Source organism: Triticum dicoccoides, chromosome 5A (genome assembly GCF_002162155.2).
Source record: "Triticum dicoccoides isolate Atlit2015 ecotype Zavitan chromosome 5A, WEW_v2.0, whole genome shotgun sequence".
Classification (NCBI taxonomy): domain Eukaryota; kingdom Viridiplantae; phylum Streptophyta; class Magnoliopsida; order Poales; family Poaceae; genus Triticum; species Triticum dicoccoides.
In genome coordinates this window covers 125,350,301-125,368,887 of record NC_041388.1, presented here as the reverse complement: position 1 = coordinate 125,368,887, position 18,587 = coordinate 125,350,301, and the positions used below count along the sequence as shown (strand labels likewise).

The 18,587-nt window shown below is 48.1% G+C and overlaps 1 protein-coding gene across 2 annotated transcripts; it reads left to right on the top strand.

Annotated features, from left to right (window-relative positions):
- Positions 1-9,406: 9,406 nt before the first annotated feature.
- LOC119300117 (calmodulin-binding protein 60 D-like) lies at positions 9,407-15,372 on the top strand. 2 transcript variants are annotated; one of them, XM_037577181.1, is made up of 12 exons: positions 9,407-9,837; positions 9,957-10,005; positions 10,136-10,185; positions 10,862-10,976; positions 11,112-11,161; positions 13,036-13,535; positions 13,639-13,802; positions 13,902-14,108; positions 14,190-14,346; positions 14,446-14,553; positions 14,659-14,706; positions 14,807-15,372. In XM_037577181.1, exons 1-12 carry the CDS (start codon positions 9,653-9,655, stop codon positions 15,073-15,075), a joined length of 1,902 nt encoding a protein of 633 aa, XP_037433078.1. In that variant the 5' UTR covers positions 9,407-9,652; the 3' UTR covers positions 15,076-15,372. The 2 variants fall into 2 exon arrangements, with proteins under 2 accessions (XP_037433078.1, XP_037433077.1); XM_037577180.1 differs by having other exon boundaries at positions 9,411-9,837; positions 14,659-14,733.
- The last annotated feature ends 3,215 nt before the right edge of the window (positions 15,373-18,587 follow it).

Below are 18,587 nucleotides of genomic sequence, written 5' to 3'. Positions count from 1 at the left end.
TTATTGATGTGAACGAGTCAAACGGACGTAGTCGAACGGATCCTCACAAACGCGACGTTACCAGAACTAGCAAGAAAAAGCGACACCAGAAAGAAGCAAACAACATAGTAAACAACCATCACATAAACATGGCATGATGCACAACCAAGTATGATGCTTGTCCGGTTTAATGATTCATGGCATGACAAAGTGCACAAACAATACTACAAATTAAGTGGAGCTCAATATGCAACGTGTTGCGTATTGACGAAACACCACATCAATTATTTAGTTCTCTCTCGTTTATGTACCCAACAATATTAAATGTTATTAAACATGGCAAGGGGTGAAGCATATGAAAACTACCTATCTAGGCAAGTTTAAATGAGGCCAGGAATAACAAACAACAAATCCGGAAAATCCCCATATGCAAATTATGAATTTGGTATTGTTCTGCCCTAAACCATATTTTAGAGTTGTTAAACATACAAGATGAATGCACCATGTTAAACTAGGCATTTTTCCACCCCATTTACATATAAAGTTTATTAAATTTGGAGCTGCGGTTATTTAGTTATGAAATAAAGCATTTTAGCTTGGCAATAGGCAAATTTAAATAAAAAACATTTAAATTTTTTTAACATGGATGAAAGTTGGAAATTATGAAACTAGATAAAATTATAAGCATTTTACATGTTTAAAAAAATTTAAACCGATGCACCGTTTGTGAGTTATAATATGCATGAACATGAAGGACTTAACTATAAATCTGTAAAACATGGGATAAAAGTAAATTCGCTAGAAGAGGAAAAAAACCATATCGGGCTGAATCTAACTGAACTGGGCCAGCTACTACAAGCGCTGCACACGGGTGGGCTTCGGTGGGCATCTCACCTCGGGCCAGAACTGGCCTGCTGGTGGAGAGGGGGCGGCTGGGCCGGATGAGGCTGGGGAGACGCTGGGCCCATGAAAGGTGTTGGCGACGGGAGGTAGAGGCGCACGACAAGCGAGCACCTGCTCATTGCAGAGGAAGCACAGGTCAACGACAGGTTTGGCAGGGACGGATACAATGTGCAAGAAGGCGAGGGGCGACGAGCTCGACCAGATCACACGCTTGGTCGTCGGACTTGGCCAGGCGGCGCTCAGGACGGAACGGCGGTCGGCGGCGGTGTAACGCCCTCGATGCGGCTATATCTCCCACGTGTCGAAGCATGACTTAGAGGCATAACCGCATTGAAAGGAATGTCGCAAGTGAGGTAATCTTCACACAACCCATGTAATACAATAGGGGAAAAAGATACATAGTTGGCTTACAATCGCCACTTCACACAATTACATGAATAAAGCATTACATCATCCAAATACACTCAAGGTCCAAATACACTAGAGGCAATAATAAAGTTATTATTTATTTCCTTATATCATGATAAATGTTTATTATTCATGCTAGAATTGTATTAACCGGAAACATAATACATGTGTGAATACATAGACAAACAAAGTGTCACTAGTATGCCTCTACTTGACTAGCTCGTTAATCAAAGATGGTTATGTTTCCTAACGATGAACAATAAGTTGTTATTTGATTAACGGGGTCACATCATTAGTTAAATGATCTGATTGACATGACCCATTCCATTAGCTTAGCACCCGATCGTTTAGTATATTGCTGCTGCTTTCTTCATGACTTATACATGTTCCTATGGCTATGAGATTATGCAACTCCTGTTTGCCGGAGGAACACTTTGTGTGCTACCAAACGTCACAACGTAAATGGGTGATTATAAAGGAGCTCTACAGGTGTCTCCAATGGTAGATGTTGGGTTGGCTCCCATGAATCATTAAACCGGACATGCATCATACTTGGTTGTGCATCATGCCATGTTTATGTGATGGTTGTTTACTATGTTGTTTGCTCATTTCCGGTGTTGCTTCTTCTTGCTAGTTCCGTGTAACGCCCCGAGACACATGTGCCAGCTGTCCTCCAGTTATTCGCTGTTGTTGCCTTGTCATTGCTTGCATGTCATGCATTGCATATTATGTCATCATGTGCATTTCATTTACATACATGTTCGTCTCATGCATCCGAGCATTTTCCCATTGTCCGTTTTGCAATCCGGCACTCCTATGTCCTCCGGTGTCCCTTTCTACCTCTTTTCGTGTGCGGGTGTTAAACGTTTTCGGATTGGACCGAGACTTGTCATGCGGCCTTGGTTTACTACCGGTAGACTGCCTGTCAAGTTTCGTGCCATTTGGACTTCGTTTGATACTCCAACGGTTAACTGAGGGACCGTAAAGGCCTCGTGTGTGTTTAAGCCCAACACCCTTCCAAAGTGGCCCAAAACCCACCTAAACCTCCTCCATCATCTCGGTCGTTCGATCACGATCGCGTGGCCGAAACCGCACCTCATTTGGACTCTCCTAACTCCCTCTACCTATAAATATGTGGCTCTCCCCGAATTTTTCGTGGAGTCCAAACCCTAGCCTTCCTCTACCTCGCGCCTGGACAAAAACCCCCGCGCCGCCGGACATGTCCGCGCCGCCCTCCTCAGCGAATCCGGCGCCGCCACCTCACCGCCTTCTCTGTCCTTCCACCGCGGGCCCAAGGGGACCCAGATCCGGCCCGCCCGGGCCCGGATCCCGCTCCGCCGCCTGAGCGCTCGCCGCCCGCGCCTCGCCGCCGCCCGGTTCCCGTCGGCGCCCGCCCCTGCCGGAGCTCGCCGCCCCGCCGCGGCCTGCTCTCTGCTGGCGCCTAGCGCTCCCCGCCGCCGCCGCCTCACGGGCTCCTCCGCCCGGCGCCGCCCCACTCTCGCCGGTCTCATCCTCCGTCGCCGCCGCACCAACTCCGGCCCGACCCCGCTGGCGCTTCTCCGGCCATCTCCGGCGACACCTCCGTCCAGCCATCCTCGATTTTCGCGAAGTGCTACAGTACACAACGAACCCTAGATCTCAGATCCACTCCTCGGGGTTGACTTTTTCCCTCTCCTCCAGTTATATTTTGCATACTTTGACATGTCACAACTCTGCATCCGTAGATCCGATTCGTGCGTGTAGCATATCAAAATGTTCGTCTCGACAAGTACATCATTTCATCTCATTGCATCATTTTCATTTCAGCTCATCTTGATACCCGAAATGCTGTTGGAAGAGGGCTATGTGAGGAATATGTCAGATCTGTTTCAGCAAATGGCCTTTTGTCATTTTTGCCATGATTTATGTGTGCATGCTATTATCCTGAGCTCTACATGTGTTTTGTTATATGCCATGCCATCTTTACAGAGGTGCTTACCATGTATTTTTGTCATCTATGTGGTGACTAGCACAAGCATGCAAAGTAGCTTACTCAATGATGCTGATTTCAGGGACTTAGAATTTCACTAAGTCCTTGCCCTGTCCTTATTTTTATGCCATATGTTCTTGTTGTTTCCTAGTGATCCGTGCCTCTTTTGAGCATGATCAGTAAGAATGATTTATAGATAATGTTGTGTTCTATCCATCCATGTCTTTTTTGCAATTATGGAGCACCCTAGCTTGAGTCAATCGAGCTCTACTTTTACTATAAAATGTTTCTGCCAGATTGTTAACATGTTTAGCAATTTTGCCAAGCTTGTTGTTGTTGATCTGTGCATGCTATGTTGTTGTTCTTCCCATGTCTAGCTTCTATGCCATGTATTATTGATGGGTGTATGCTTAGATTATTTTGCAATGCCTCGTAGTGAGTGCATCGAGCTCGTAAACATGCCTACTTGTTAATCTGTTTTGCATGCTCCAGTTTTTCACTAAGTCTGAATCTGTTTATGTTTTTGCTATGTTCACATGCTTGCAATTGTATTTTCTGATCCCTTTTGCCTCATGGTCACTAAGGGACTTTTGTTATATACTTAGAGTAGCTTCATTCCATGCCTTGATTTGCCATGATATGTTTCTGTACCATGTAGTTTTCATGCTCTAAAGATTGCTTCCTGATGATAAATTCCTGGATTGTTGTTATTTCACTAAGTCTGAAACCTGTTATCATTTGCACTTTTGCCATGCTTGTTTGAACCTGTTAGTGACTGAATTAGCCGTAGCTCAGTGTTCATCTTTTGTCAAGCATCATAAGTGGATCCCTGCCATGTATTTTGTTGCCATGTTTGAGTGCAGTAGCTTATTTATCTTGATGCATTTAGAAGGCTATTTGTTGTTTATCGCAGACCGGTGCCATATTTGTTTTGCTTGCCATTCCCAAACCGTGCACCCGATTCCGGTGATCTTTATATCGATTTAGACCGAAATCAACTCCCCTTTCCAGTGGCACTCTTGGTTTTCCAAGTTGAGGCCAGGTTCAATCATTCCTTTGCAAATCATGCATATGCATCACATACCGCATCCCGCATATCATGCCATGTTCATGTGTTGTTTGTTTACTATGTTGTGTGCTTCTTTCCGGTGTTGCTTCTTCGGGTTGGGTCTGATAATGTCGCGTTTGTGAGGACCCGTTCGACTACGTCCGTTTGTCTTCTTCATGGACTCGTTCTTCTTCCTTGCGGGATTTCAGGCAAGATGATCATACCCTCGAAAGCACTTCTATCTTTGCTTGCTAGTTGCTTTCTCTTTTGCTATGCCTATGCTGCGATACCTACCACTTGCTTATCATGCCTCCCATATTCCTAAGCCAAGCCTCTAACCCACCTTGTCCTAGCAAAACGTTGTTTGGCTATGTTACCGCTTTGCTCAGCCCCTCTTATAGCGTTGTTAGGTGCAGGTGAAGATTGGAGTTTGTTCCTTGTTGGAACATGGATATTTTGTTGGGATATCACAATATCTCTTATTTTAATTAATGCATCTATATACTTGGTAAAGGGTGGAAGGCTCGGCCTTATGCCTAGTGTTTTGTTCCACTCTTGCCACCCTAGTTTCCGTCATATCGATGTTATGTTCCCAGATTTTGCGTTCCTTACACGGTTGGGTTATAATGGGAACCCCTTGACAGTTCGCTTCGAATAAAACTCCTCCAGCAAGGCCCAACCTTGGTTTTACCATTTGCCACCTGGCCTTTTCTTTTCCCTTGGGAGTCGCGCTCCCGAGGGTCATCATTATTTTAACCCCCCCGGGCCAGTGCTTCTCTGAGTGTTGGTCCAACCTGTCAGCCTTCGGTGGCCACCAGGGGCAACTCTGGGCTGGCCTACTGGAAGTTTGGACAATCTGAGTGTGCCCTGAGAACGAGATATGTGCAGCTCCTATCGGGATTTGTCGGCACATTCGGGCGGCTTTGCTGGACTTGTTTTACCATTGTCGAGGATGTCTTGTAACCGGGATGCCGAGCCTGATCGGAATGTCTTGGGAGAACGAATATCCTTCGTTGACTGTGAGAGCTTGTGATGGGCTAAGTTGGGACACCCCTGCAGGGATTGAACTTTTGAAAGTCATGCCCGCGGTTATGGGCAGATGGGAATTTGTTAATGTCCAGTTGTAGAAAAACGGAAGTTGATCTTAATTAAAACGCATCAACCGCGTGTGTAACCGTGATGGTCTCTTTCCGGTGGTGTCCGGGAAGTGAACACGGTGTTGGAGTAATGCTTGACGTAGGTTGTTCTAGGATCACTTCTTGATCATAGTTATTCGTTCATTCTTTTGCCTTCTCTTCTCGCTCTCATTTGCGTATGTTAGCCACCAAATATGCTAGTCACTTGCTACAGCTCCACCTCATACCTTTTACCTACCCATAAGCTTAAATAGTCTTGATCGCGAGGGTGTGAGATTGCTGAGTCCCCGTGACTCACAGATACTTTTAAAACCAGTTTGTAGGTGCCGATGTTACCGTGCAGTTGACGCAACTGAGCTCAAGGAGGAGCTCTATGAAGATCTTGCCCTTTGTGTTGTTTCGTTCTAGTTGATCAGTAGTGGAGCTCAGCAGGGACGATCGGGGATCTGTGTAGCATTTGGGATAGTCTTCTTTTATTTTGGTTCCGTAGTCGGACCTTGAGTGTATTTGGATGAATGTAATTTTATATTCATGTATTGTGTGAAGTGGCGATTGTAAGCCAACTATGTATCTCTTTCCCTTATGTATTACATGGGTTGTGTGAAGATTACCTCACTTGCGACATTGCTTCCAATGCGGTTATGCCTCTAAGTCGTGCTTCGACACGTGGGAGATATAGCCGCATCGAGGGCGTTACATTCCGGCAACATCGCATTTGTGAGGATCCGCTCGACTACGTCTGTTTGTCTTCTTCATGGACTCGTTCTTCTTCCTTGCGGGATTTCAGGCAAGATGACCACACCCTCAAAATCACTTTTATCTTTGCTTGCTAGTTGTTCGCTCTATCGCTATGTCGCGCTACCTACCACTTGTTTATCAAGCCTCCCAAATTGCCATGATAGCCTCTAACCTTTTTTAACCATCCTAGCAAACCGTTGTTTGGCTAAGTTGCCGCTTTTGCTCAGCCCCTCTTATAGCGTTGCTAGTTGCAGGTGAAGTTGAAGTTTGTTCCATGTTGGAACATGGATATGTTGGGATATCACAATATCTCTTATTTAATTAATGCTTCTATATACTTGGTAAAGGGTGGAAGGCTCGGCCTTATGCCTGGTGTTTTGTTCCACTCTTGTCGCCCTAGTTTCCGCCATACCGCTGTTATGTTCCTTGATTTTGCGTTCCTTACGTGGTTGGGTGTTATGGGAATCCCTTGACAGTTCGCTTTGAATAAAACACCTCCAGCAAGGCCCAACCTTGGTTTACATTTGCCTAACAACCTATTACCTTTCCCTTGGGTCGGCCAACCCGAGGGTCATCTTTATTTTAACCCCCCGGGCCAGTGCTTCTCTAAGTGTTGGTCCGAACCGAGCTGCATGCGGGGCCACCTCGGAGAAATTTGAGGGTTGGTTTTACTCGTAGCTAGTCTCATTCGGTGTTGTCCTGCGAACGAGATACGTGCGACTCCTATCGGGATTGTCGGCACATCAGGTGTCTTTGCTGGTCTTGTTTTACCATTGTCGAAATGTCTTGTAACCGGGATTCCGAGACTGATCGGGTCTTCCCGGGAGAAGGAATATCTTTCGTTGACCGTGAGACCTTGCGATGGGCTAAGTTGGGACACCCCTGCAGGGTTTGAACTTTCGAAAGCCGTGCCCGCGGTTATGTGGCAGATGGGAATTTGTTAATGTCCGGTTGTAGAGAACTTGACACTTGACATAATTAAAATGCATCAACCGCGTGTGTAGCCGTGATGGTCTCTTTTCGGCAGTGTCCGGGAAGTGAACACAGTTCTTGTGTTATGCTTGAACGTAAGTAGTTTCAGGATCACTTCTTGATCATTTCTAGCTTCTTGACTGTTGCGTTGCTTCTCTTCTCGCTCTTATTTGTGTATGTTAGCCATCATATATGCTTAGTGCTTGCTGCAACTCCACCTCACTACCTTCTCCTACCCATAAGCTTAAATAGTCTTGATCGCGTGGGTGGGAGATTGCTGAGTCCTCGTGACTCACGGATACTTCCAAGCAGTTCCAGGTGCCGATGATACCAGTGCAGGTGATGCACCCAGCTCAAGTGGGAGCTCGATGAAGATCTTGGTCGTTGTTTTGTTTTGTTTCCTTTTGATCAGTAGTGGAGCCCAGTTGGGACGACCGGGGATCTGGCATTTGGGGTTGTCTTCTTTTATTTTTGTTCCGTAGTCGGACCTTGTTTGTATTCTGGATGATGTATGTTTAACTTGTTATTTATGTGAAGTGGTGATTGTAAGCCAACTCTTTATGCCATTCTTATTTAGTACATGGGATTGTGTGAAGATTACCCCACTTGCGACTAAACTACCATGCGGTTATGCCTCTAAGTCGTGTCTCGACACGTGATAGATATAGCCGCATCGTGGGTGTACCAGTTATTTAACAAGTTCAACTAAAATTAATTAATTAAACTACGCAAGGTACCGGGCACTGACCTCGTGGGCATGGCCTCTGAGGCCACTGGCACCTCCGTCGGCAGCGTCAGCGTTGTTGTTGTCGTCGACCTTCCAGCGGCGAACGGCCTCCCAGGGATCACGGCAGCCCTGATCGGTCGCCGATGCGTTCTTACGATGAAGCCTCTCCGCCTCATGCTGCCAATCAAAAACATCCGGCTAGCAGCGACAGTCGGGTGTGGACTCCGGCCCACGTCGCCTGCCATTGCTCTTGCCAGCAAGGACACGAGCTGCACGCTTGAATCCAGCGTCGGTGGCAGGCGAACTTCTGCGCGGTGGTCCTGAACCAATCCTCAGCCCAGGCCAACAAGACGTCCGGGTTTGCGTGCACCCAATCCGGCGCCATGTTCTATGTCACGAAGGCCGAACGACGCTCCACATTCCGCCGCTCGAAGTGCTCCTCCTGGGATGCCACCTTGTTGGCTGCCGTCCTAGCGCTCAAGGAGGAGGTGCCGCCGTTTCGTCCGAGGTAGTAGAGGAGGCGGCAGCGTGCATTAGCGATCACTGGAGCAGGCGCCTGCTCCTTTACGGCAACCGCACACCATCAATCACTTTCTTTATTGACCATTCGATCAATATCCAACGGCCTCAATCACGTTGCGGCATGTTCATCTTCTTCTCCCCCATCTTCTTCCTCCCGGACGACATTTCCTCCTCCCCACGGCCTACTCCATCCCATCCGCTTGCCTCCACCCCCATGGTCGACGGGCGGTACCGTGCACCACCTCGCCACCCCGCCCTGCCCTCAACCTCCCCCACCGCCGTTGCTAGCCGCCGTCCCGACCATCCCTCTAAGCCTCGCACCACCTGTGAAAAACTCATAGTTTTAATTAGCCGTGCCGCTAAATGATCGCCTTCACAAATAGCTCGCTATAGCCCGCTATAGCTGATTTGAAGGCCCACCGCTATTTAAACCATTGGAAAAACTCCAACGATCCCATGCACGGATGCACCTCCACCACTAAGATAGTTAATGGGGTTGTGACTTCCCCTTAAGAAAGATAATGAGGCTATGGTTTCCTCCTAAGATAGATAATGGGGTTGGTTCTTCTCCGGCGAGGTCCGGCCTCCCCATCTCATGCGCTCCGGAAAAAGGAAAAAGTGACTGACGCAACAAAAAATTCTGTACCTAAAAAATAGCAAAACCGCTAAAAGAAATGTTACAACCAAGGAACACGAATTTGCATCAAAAAGGAGAAAAAAAGGAAGAAGAAACTTAAGGGCGAGAGAGAGGAATATTGCAAGAGTCAAGAGAGAGAAATTGAGGGCGGCATCGCCGCATCGATCGGTTTTCTAGTAAGTACGTGTCTTCCAGACTTCGCCGCGGGTAGGGAGGGAATCATGCGCGTCCAGCCGTCCACGGACGAAACAAGCGAGACTCCCCGCGCTTTCCGCCGCCCGCGGCAGCAAGAAGACGAGTGAAGTGAAGTGGGGCTGCTTGAGTGCTTGACTTGCTCCTCAGTCGTCTCCCCTCGAGCTCTCACCTACCAAATCCGTCGAAACACGCTTGGTGGAGAGCGAAACAATTATCCGTAAATCCTCCACGTCGCGCTCTACATCTCAACGGCCGCCCATAAAACCCAGCGGTGGCGTGAGCTGAACGGCGCCGATCCATTTTCTTCCTCTTCGACAGGAGAAGCCCATTTCCCCCTTCCTGTTCCTCCCGCCGCTCCTATCGTGCAAGAACTTGGTACCACAGAGTGAGAGAGAGAGAGGAACGATTCGTTGATGCCATGGAGCCGCCCAAGAGGCAGCTGGCCCTGACGGGAGCCGGCGCAGGCCGGGAGGAGGCGAAGCGCCTGCGCGTCGGGGTCGCCAACCCCAGCGCCGCCGGCTGGCACGCGCCGACATCGCCGGCGTCGCCGGGGACGCAGCTCATGCGGCGGACCGTGCTCGTCGTGCTCTTTCTACTGCGAATGTGCGTGCTCGATCCCCAACAGCCCGCTCGATATATATTTCTTCTCTATCCATCGGGTGCACGTCGAGCTCCGTTTCTTGATTTCTAACTCTTCTGTCCCCGCGATTCTGTGCGTGCAGGAGCGACGGGATCACGGTGACGGAAAGCATCTCCCAGATTGGTCGCATGGTGAGCGCGCGCGCCTGCGTGTGTGCACGAGCATTCGTTTTTCCTGGAATTTGCCAGTGGGATTTATGTATTATTGCCTGTGGATTTGTTCTGCGTATTCATTTCGTTTGTCTCTTTTGTGCTTGTATAGGTTCAGAGGAAGATGGAAGGGTTTCAAAAGGTTCAGGCTCTTATGATGCGGTAAGGATCATTTCTCTGTTATGCTCTTGTGTTCAAATTTTGTTTCAAAAGATATGGCAGCCGTAATTATGGACTTCTTTTCACGCGTTTGGTAGCATTCAGGCTTTAGCAATACAAATATCACTTAAAAGGTGAATTTTTGAAAAAGTTTCGTACATACAATACTTTTTTGAAATATGTCCAACCATCTATAAAGAAAGTTCTCATGCTTCACAGATAACCTTCTCGCAATTGTTCTTATAAAAAGTTGATGGCCTATGTAATATTGCATTGACAACTAAAAAAGTTCATGGCACATGTAATTTTCCAAGGCCTTAGGAATAACTTGCAAATAGAGATAATTCCCGCAAAAAAAAAAACTTGCAAGTAGAGATAAATATTAAGACGGTTCATTATTTTTAGAATAATCAAGGGTGTACATTGGAGACCTTGTCAATACCTAAAAGGGCATAAAAAGTGAACAAGTAACATTTTTTTAGAACAGTGAACAAGTAACTCATGAGGTATAGTTGTGTCCTTTTGTGTCTTGATGTATTTCCATGATTTCTTCAACTTGCCATACTTCTTCCCTCAATGAAAGTATGCAAGCTCCGCTTGTTTTGTTTTTATTTACTTTTGAGATAAACAAAAGGCTTACCCGTGCTTCTCTTTCTATTTTTGTTATCTTTGGTCTTAGCCAATTGGAAAATTTCGAGGAGAAGATGGAGGCCAAATTGGAAAATTTAGAGGAGAAGCTGGAGGGCAAATTGGGAAATTTAGAAGAGAAGATGGAGAGCAAGAGCCAGGAAGTGGTTAGATTCATATTCTTTAAATTAACTTCTTTACATGTTCATCCTTATTTGATACTAGTATATAGTATATATGCTGCTCACAGTTTTTTTTTTTGAGGGTATGCTCACAGTGTATTTGTCATGTAAAAATTGCAGAAGGAGTTGGCACGTTTTCATTCCAATAGACACGCTGATAAACACCCAAGGTAACAGATTTGCAGTTGCACCTGCTTGATAGTTTCTTCCGTCGTACTTAATTCATGCTGAAATGTTAAATATTCATTATCTGGCCTTTTGTTGAGTTGCCATTCTATATACCTAAATATTTGATTCCTACCAACTCTAATTCTATTAACATGCAACTACGCCAACTCACCGACCATCATGCATGAAAAAAGACCCACCTTAACATACACCATGCATCCTATCCATATTTAATAAAAAAATTGAAAAGGAGGAAGACCCCCGGGCTCTCTGCTTCTGGGCGATGCATGCAATGACTTTATTAATTATTCACAAAAGACCTTATAAAAAATACAACAGTAAGTCTGAAGCCACCGTCTAGGGCTCTAGGCAACACCTGTCGTTACTCCTATCTAGTTGATGAAGGGATGCTGATAGTCAGGGTCTAATACTACAGACCTCGCAGCCAAGCCTAATATCTAAGACCTGAGGCCCCAACCTAGCCACTTGTCGGGTCTGGGGCACACACTGTTCCGGTGCGCTCTCAGAGGCCGCAGTCGCCAACTGCCACCGCTCCATCTTCAGAGTTGTACTGACGCATCAACCTTGCTCGATCTAGCTATCGTCGACGCCACCACGGAGCCCAACGACACCGCCTCCCTGCGCGAAACAGCTGAGCACGTTGCAGTCGCCACTGATACACCTCAGCACCATGCTGCCAAGTACCACCAGCCGACACAACTTGAAGTCTTTGGAAGATCTGTCGTGCGTAGCACCTACCGACCAGGCATGACAAAGCGTAGCACCTGTCGGTCAGGCATGACTTGACATCTTCACCGAAGCTCCGTGCAACCGCTCCACCTCCTGCCTCTGTCTTCCAGCGCTGCTCCACAAACGATGCTCCCAAGAGAGAAACAACACCGTAGTGTCACCATCGCCCGATCTGGAACACCAGATCCTAGAGTTTCCCTCGGAGCAGCACGAGTGGGTCGACAGTAGTTACACGACGATGCCTCCATCAAGGTAACGGCGTAGAACGCCGCCATCACCTATCGTCTGCTCGGTTTTCACCTACAACCATGTCTCCCCAAGTCGCAGCTGGGACTAGATAATGGATCTCGAGATCCGATCACCAAGCCTCTGGCCGGCCACCTCCGACGAAGAAGATGACCACCACCACTGGCCAGCGAGACGACGCGAGGTGAAGTAGGGCGCTGCCAGCGTGCGTCCTGGCCAGCACCACCGGCGCTAGGCCCGTCCGGGACCACGTCCCATGGCCGAGAGCAGCGGCAAGCGCTGCCACGACGGGGACGCAGACCCGAAGCCCATAACCGGCCACCCACACACCGCCACGTGGCCACCATCAAGCACCGTTCAGGGGTAGCCCCGCCGCCGTGAGGGACGCCGCCCCACGGGCAGCAGGCGCCAGCAACAGGCAAACCACCACCGCGCACCACCGGCCGCCGCGAGATCTGCGTGGCGCAATGGCGAAACGATGAGGATGCCCCGCTGCCACCTTCCTTGGGGATCACGCGGGCTTCGTTGGTGTCCCCTCCGGCGGCGGCGAAGCGGGGAAGGAGTGGGGAGGGGAGGCCGGCGGCGTGGTTAGGGTTTCCCCGTGCGCCAGAGGGCGACGCGCGCGCGGGGGGTGGGGGTCGAGAATGTAGTCGATGCAAATTAGAAAATGGATCCATATTTAATAAACAGCATTCTACAATGTACAATAATCAAAATACAATTAATTATATATATATTTTTAGTTTCAGTTCTCGCATTGTCACATAGCAGTACCTATCCGATGTTGCTCTACAGGAACAAAGTAGTATGTGGGTGTTAAATTCAAAAATGCCAACTGAACAACAACTACATCACAATGTCATTCATGTTCCTGTTTCAGATCAGAACCATATCAGGAGGGTGCCACTTTGAGTGAACCGAATGCCAACATTCGCCTGCGTTTCCTGGATGGCCTGAAGACTCCAATTTACACAGACAAGATTATAGCATCTGAGAGCAATGCGGCTATCAGGATTGGCGTCTTTGATGGTGACAAAATGATCAATGAAGGCCCGCTTTCCAAGGCGAAAGTTGAGATCCTGGTTCTCCGTGGCGACTTCTGCAGTGACGGTCAGGAGAGTTGGACTGAAGAGGAGTTCAACAGCCACATAGCGCAAGGCCGGCACAGGCAAGGGTCAGTGCTGGGGGGCGATTGCAGTGCGTGGTTGAACAATGGGGAGGCATCATTGGGAAAAATCTGCTTCAGAGAAGGATCATCCAGGACTCCCAGTAGGAAGTTCATCGTCGGAGGAAGAGTATGCACGAACAGGAAGATCGGTGGTATTCGAGTCCAGGAAGCTGTCATGGAGCCGGTCACTGTGCTGGATCGTAGAAATGAAGGTAAAAGTATATCTGTCAGGTTTCCTTTTGTTGCTAGTCAGCATGTTCTTTGTTTCCATTGGACTCACATTACAGTTTCCTTTTTAATCATTGTTTGCTTCAGCAAATGAGAAGAGGCACCCTCCAAGATTGGACGATGAAGTCTATCGCCTGGAAGAAATCTCCAAAGATGGAATTTACCACAGGAGGCTTAAGGATGCTCAGATATTCAAAGTTGAGGACTTCCTTAAGGCTTTGAATAAAGATGCAGACGAGCTCCGTGAAATGGTATAAAATCCCCATATGATTTTTTTTCTCATTCTTTTCATTAGTTGTGCTATTTTCTCGCGGTGAATAATGTTGTCGTTGTGATTTCTTGACATACAGGTCCTCCAGATCAAGAAGCGCAGTAACGCTTGGGAAAGAATGGTTAAGCATGCCAGGGAATGCTGCCTCGCAGACAGGCCCGAGCTCAAAGCATATCACAGTGTAGATGGGAATGTAGTGATCTTCTTCAATTGCGTGCATGATCTTGTTGGAGCAATTTTTTATGGTGTTTACATTTCACGGGACAATTTTGATCCGGCTAAGAAGGTACATTCTCAACATAATCATCTAATATTTGGACCATATGTGGATGTCAAACAAGTTGAAGATATCATTTTCTCATCGCAGGCTCAAGCGTATGAGTTGAAAGAGTGTGCGCGCGGTCAGTTGGACATCCTCCCGTTTGACTATGTGATGAATGGCAATCTTCCTGAACAAGTTCCCTCTAGCACACATTCTACTCTGGATGCAGCATTCATTCTTGGGCCGGATGCCGCGCTTCAACGTTAGATACACGTTTTCTTACCCTTCCATGTCTTAAAATTTCTGACTATGCGATGGCCTGAACTATGGAGCTTAAATTGGTCTTTTTGAGGAACTGCAGCAAATGAAAACCAGTTGCAGTACAGGATCAACAATATCACTGAACCATCTCACCAGAATGAGTATATTCATGGTGATCAGAGCACAGTTAACACACATTATTACCAAGGTACATAGTTGTTGCTGCTTGTTCCCCTCTTATCTCTTTATCCTCTGTTTCCTCATGGACTCCTTGCAGTTTCAGTGACTTATGCTCATTTTGGCCTTTTTTTAGGAGAAAGTATTCTACCAGTTGGTCAGCAGCAACCTACAATTTTCACTGGTGAATTGCTACACTGGCCCTATGAAAGTGAGCAATCGGTATCTGCATGAACCATGAACAAACCTGATAGATGACTCACATTTTACTCTCATACTTCCAGGATCAGGTCAAGTGAACATCCATAGCCAGATGCAAGCTCCCATGTCCATGGATGGCGGAAGTGTCATGCAGGCATCAACCTCTGTTCAGCACAACCTTCTGTCACAACAATTTGCTCCTACTCAAGTCCAAGAAAGTATGCATGGGATCCATTACTCTGAGAATCCACCTAACCATGCCGTTGGACCATCGACATGGCACGATGATATTATCCCTGCACGGGAGCCTAGTGCCAATCTATTTCCCGGACCGGATTATGGGAACTTCTAGCAAGCGAGCACTTTCCACAATGCAGTTTAGGGCGTGTACCATCATGGTTTGTGTGTTGTGTGTCACCACAACTTAGGTGTCAGGTTGTGATATACAGTAGTACTTGTTATTTTCAGTATCAGGCATTGTAGACTGTATGTTTGGACACAAAATTGCTTGCCCCCATTCTTTCCTGTTAGATGTTTCAACATTGTACAATGATGTCGTGTGGGATCTAAGGGTGTGTTGTAACTTAGGCAAAACATTTTGTTTTGTGCGCGCCCACTGATGTTTAATTGATGTTTATATGTTTTGGAATGTTTACGACTATAAACTGCCAGACTGATATTGTTGAGTAAGAGAAAACTCAGAACGTAAAATTTTCTCACATGGTACTGTAAAATTTATTTCACCACCTTTTTGCATTGCAGCATACCCCCTCCGCTCCCAAAAGAAATCATATAAACTTTGTCTCAATTCAAAGAGTGCAAAGTTTAACCTGTACGCATCTCCTCTCCTGAAATCTCAGGTGGCTAGGGTTTTCCGTTCGTGCAGCCGCCACCAACAGTTCCCCTCGCCTCTGGGTGCCTTCAGGCACCGGCGAGGTGGGGGAACCCCCCTTTGGAGTGGAGTTTGGGTCTCCCTAGCCCAACCTACGGTTCAATCTAGCGACGCGTTTGGTTCGCCCTCAGGTTACTTCTTCGGTTAAGGTATCGGGAAGCTTCGTTTTACCTTTTTGCTTTAGGAATACGTGATCTGTTTGGTCTGGCCGTCCGACTCCTGTTTTCCTCATCAGCCGCATGTGAGCGTTTTTAATTTTGTGAACCCCGTATCGGAAAGCACTGCTACGGAATACGTGGTGTGCGTGTACCAAACGCCGGATATTGTTTCAGAATGCGCTGCAATCGGGAACCGTTGCGATTCTCCCGAACCAAACGCGTTGTAGGTGTGTGGTCGATGGTGGCGAGACGATGTCACGCTTGCCAGGAGGCTCCACCCGCAGAAAAACAAAGGAGACGGGACGACCCCAACTGTCAGTGAGTGACCTCGAGGCCTGCCGCCTGTTCTATGTACCTGGGCTGTGGAGTGAGCGTGTGTTCGGCCGAGACGATGCCTGCGTGCTCGTGGCGCGGTTAAGTGGGTAGGCAACCTGTTGTAGTTATCGAAAAAGGCTTTTGCCCTGCTTTATAAATAAAGCAAACCGTCAAGAGTACACCACGGACTAGCCCAGAACATATACCCAAGTCACACAACAGGAAATACAAAGGTCTTGCTGAGGGCATAGCTCAACAAGCCCAAATAAAAAGCATAAAAAAGGGAGCCGGAGAACATGTCCGGCGTCTAGTCTGGCTCTGGAGATGGCGGAGGGAGCGGCGGCGACAGTCGGACGGCCATCGAGCGAAGGTCGGCGATGAAGACGGAGATGGCGTCCCGGTCATGTGGGCGGCTAAGCGGCCGCCAAAACTGCAAGGAATCAGACAGTTTGAAGAGAGCATTAGTAGCCCGTCGAAGAGGAATGCGCTGGATCACAAGTTTATTGTGGATCGTACAGAGGGTCCAAGCGAGGGCCCCAATCTCAAGCCACCTAATGTGGCGAGAGGGCAGTGGGGAGTTCTGGAGTTCGGCGAATAGGTCGGGGAAGTTGGTGTGGCACCAATTACCACCCACCACCTCTCTAAAGCAGCTCCACACGAATTGAGCGGACACACAAGAGAAGAAGATGTGATTCAAGTCTTCGGGAATACCATAGAGCGGGCAAAGGCCGGTACCAGGGCCATTGTGCTTGCGAACCTCCACCCCAGATGGGGTCCGTCCGCGGATCCATTGCCACATGAAGATCCGGATTTTCAATGGCAGGCGGATGGACCACATTGCCGTAAGGGGGGGGGGGTGGAGGGGGCAATGGCCTGGTAGAGGGACTTGGTGGAGAATTGGCCTGACGACTCAAGATGCCACCGAACCTAATCCGGGCCAGCATCCACTACCGGCTCGTGGAGAGCGACGCAATCAAGCAGCTCCTGCCAGGCGGCGGATTTCGGAGGCCCAAATGGCCTCCGAAATGCGAGGCGCCCTAAGTCAATAAGGGCCCTCTCTACTGAGATCGAAGGGTCGACGGCGATGGAGAAGAGGTCGAGGAGGCATGCAGCAAAGGGGGAGTCTCCTGCCCACCGGTGAAACCAGAACAAAGTCGCAGCTCCCGATCCAACCGAGATGTAAGTCCCAATGCGGAGGACAGGGAGCAGTTGGATGACCGACTGCCAGAACTGGGAACCGCCTGACCTCTGACAGAAGGCTAGGAGTTGCCCACGCAGGTACTTGTTCCGGATGATGTCTAACCAAAGGTCGTCGTGCCCTTGCGAAATGCGCCAGAGCCATCAGGATAAGAGGGCAATATTCATGCGCTTGGAGCACATGATGCTGAGGCCTCCTTGTTCCTGAGGCTTGCAAATGTCTGGCCAGCTAACCATATGGCATTTCTGCTTAATGTTATCGCCTGCCCAATAGAAGCGAGACTAGACTTTGGCGATCTAATGGTGTAGAGTCTCGTGAAGGTTGTAGAAGCTCATGAGGAACAAGTAGAGGCTGGAGAGGGAGGATTTGATGAGAATCGTCCGAGCCGCCTTCGACAGCCACCTGCCCTGCCATGGCTCAATGCACGTTTGCAGCTTGGACACGGTTGGCCGCAAGTCAGCGACGGTAAGCCTAGAGTCACTAATGGGCGTTCCCAAGTATGTCGTGGGGAAGGAGCCCGGGCGGCAATTGAGCCGATTGGCAATGTCCAGGCACTCTGCCGGAGAGTAGCCCATCACCATCACCTCACTTTTTTCGAAGTTGATCTTCATGCCAGACATTTGTTGGAAGCAGAGAAGGAACTTAAGATTAGAGATGTCCGCCTCTGAGCCTTCGACCATAATGATGGTGTCGTCGGCGTACTGGAGAAGGGAGATCCCGAAGCCACCGGCCAGGTGGGGAGTGATCCCCACGAATATGGCCCGCAACCTTAGCCTTGTCCAGGATGGCGGAAAGCGCGTCCACCACCATATTGAACAAGAATGGGGAGAAGGGGTCGCCTTGTCTAACCCCACAGAGAGTGGGGAAGTAAGGACCAATCTCCCCATTGTAAGTGCATCTAGTGCCCCTTAGTGATTTTGGTGTATTGAAGACTTATAGGTTAAGGGACTAATACGTGTGTGAGTGTACACGGGTCTATAAGTCTATGAGGAGTTTGATATTTACAGGAAAAGTCGACCCCTAAAAATGAATATCTTCGACTGAAGATTTTGGTATTTCTGAAGACTTTCATGAAGACTTTGAAAGTGAAGAAATTGGTGTGTCCGTGAAGACTTGATATTCATCCGAGAAATATGAAGCTTGAAGACTTTCGTTTTCATAGTTTTGTTTTTCTCTTTCTTGAGTCATAGGAAACACCGTACTGTTAAAGGGTGTCGAGAAAATACTAAGGAAAAATTTCCATGTGATGCTCAACTCAAATCCTACACCTACCAATCCCTTCGAGTGAAGCCATTGGAAAT

What these genes read in the sequence shown, in the direction of transcription:
- LOC119300117 (XM_037577180.1), top strand. Translation starts at nt 9,653, where the DNA reads ATGGAGCCGCCCAAGAGGCAGCTGGCCCTGACGGGAGCCGGCGCAGGC. An exon ending in GTTCAGGCTCTTATGATGCG is followed by an intron (nt 10,186 to 10,861) that starts GTAAGGATCATT and finishes CTTTGGTCTTAG; the next exon opens with CCAATTGGAAAATTTCGAGG. An exon ending in AGAGCAAGAGCCAGGAAGTG is followed by an intron (nt 10,977 to 11,111) that starts GTTAGATTCATA and finishes TAAAAATTGCAG; the next exon opens with AAGGAGTTGGCACGTTTTCA.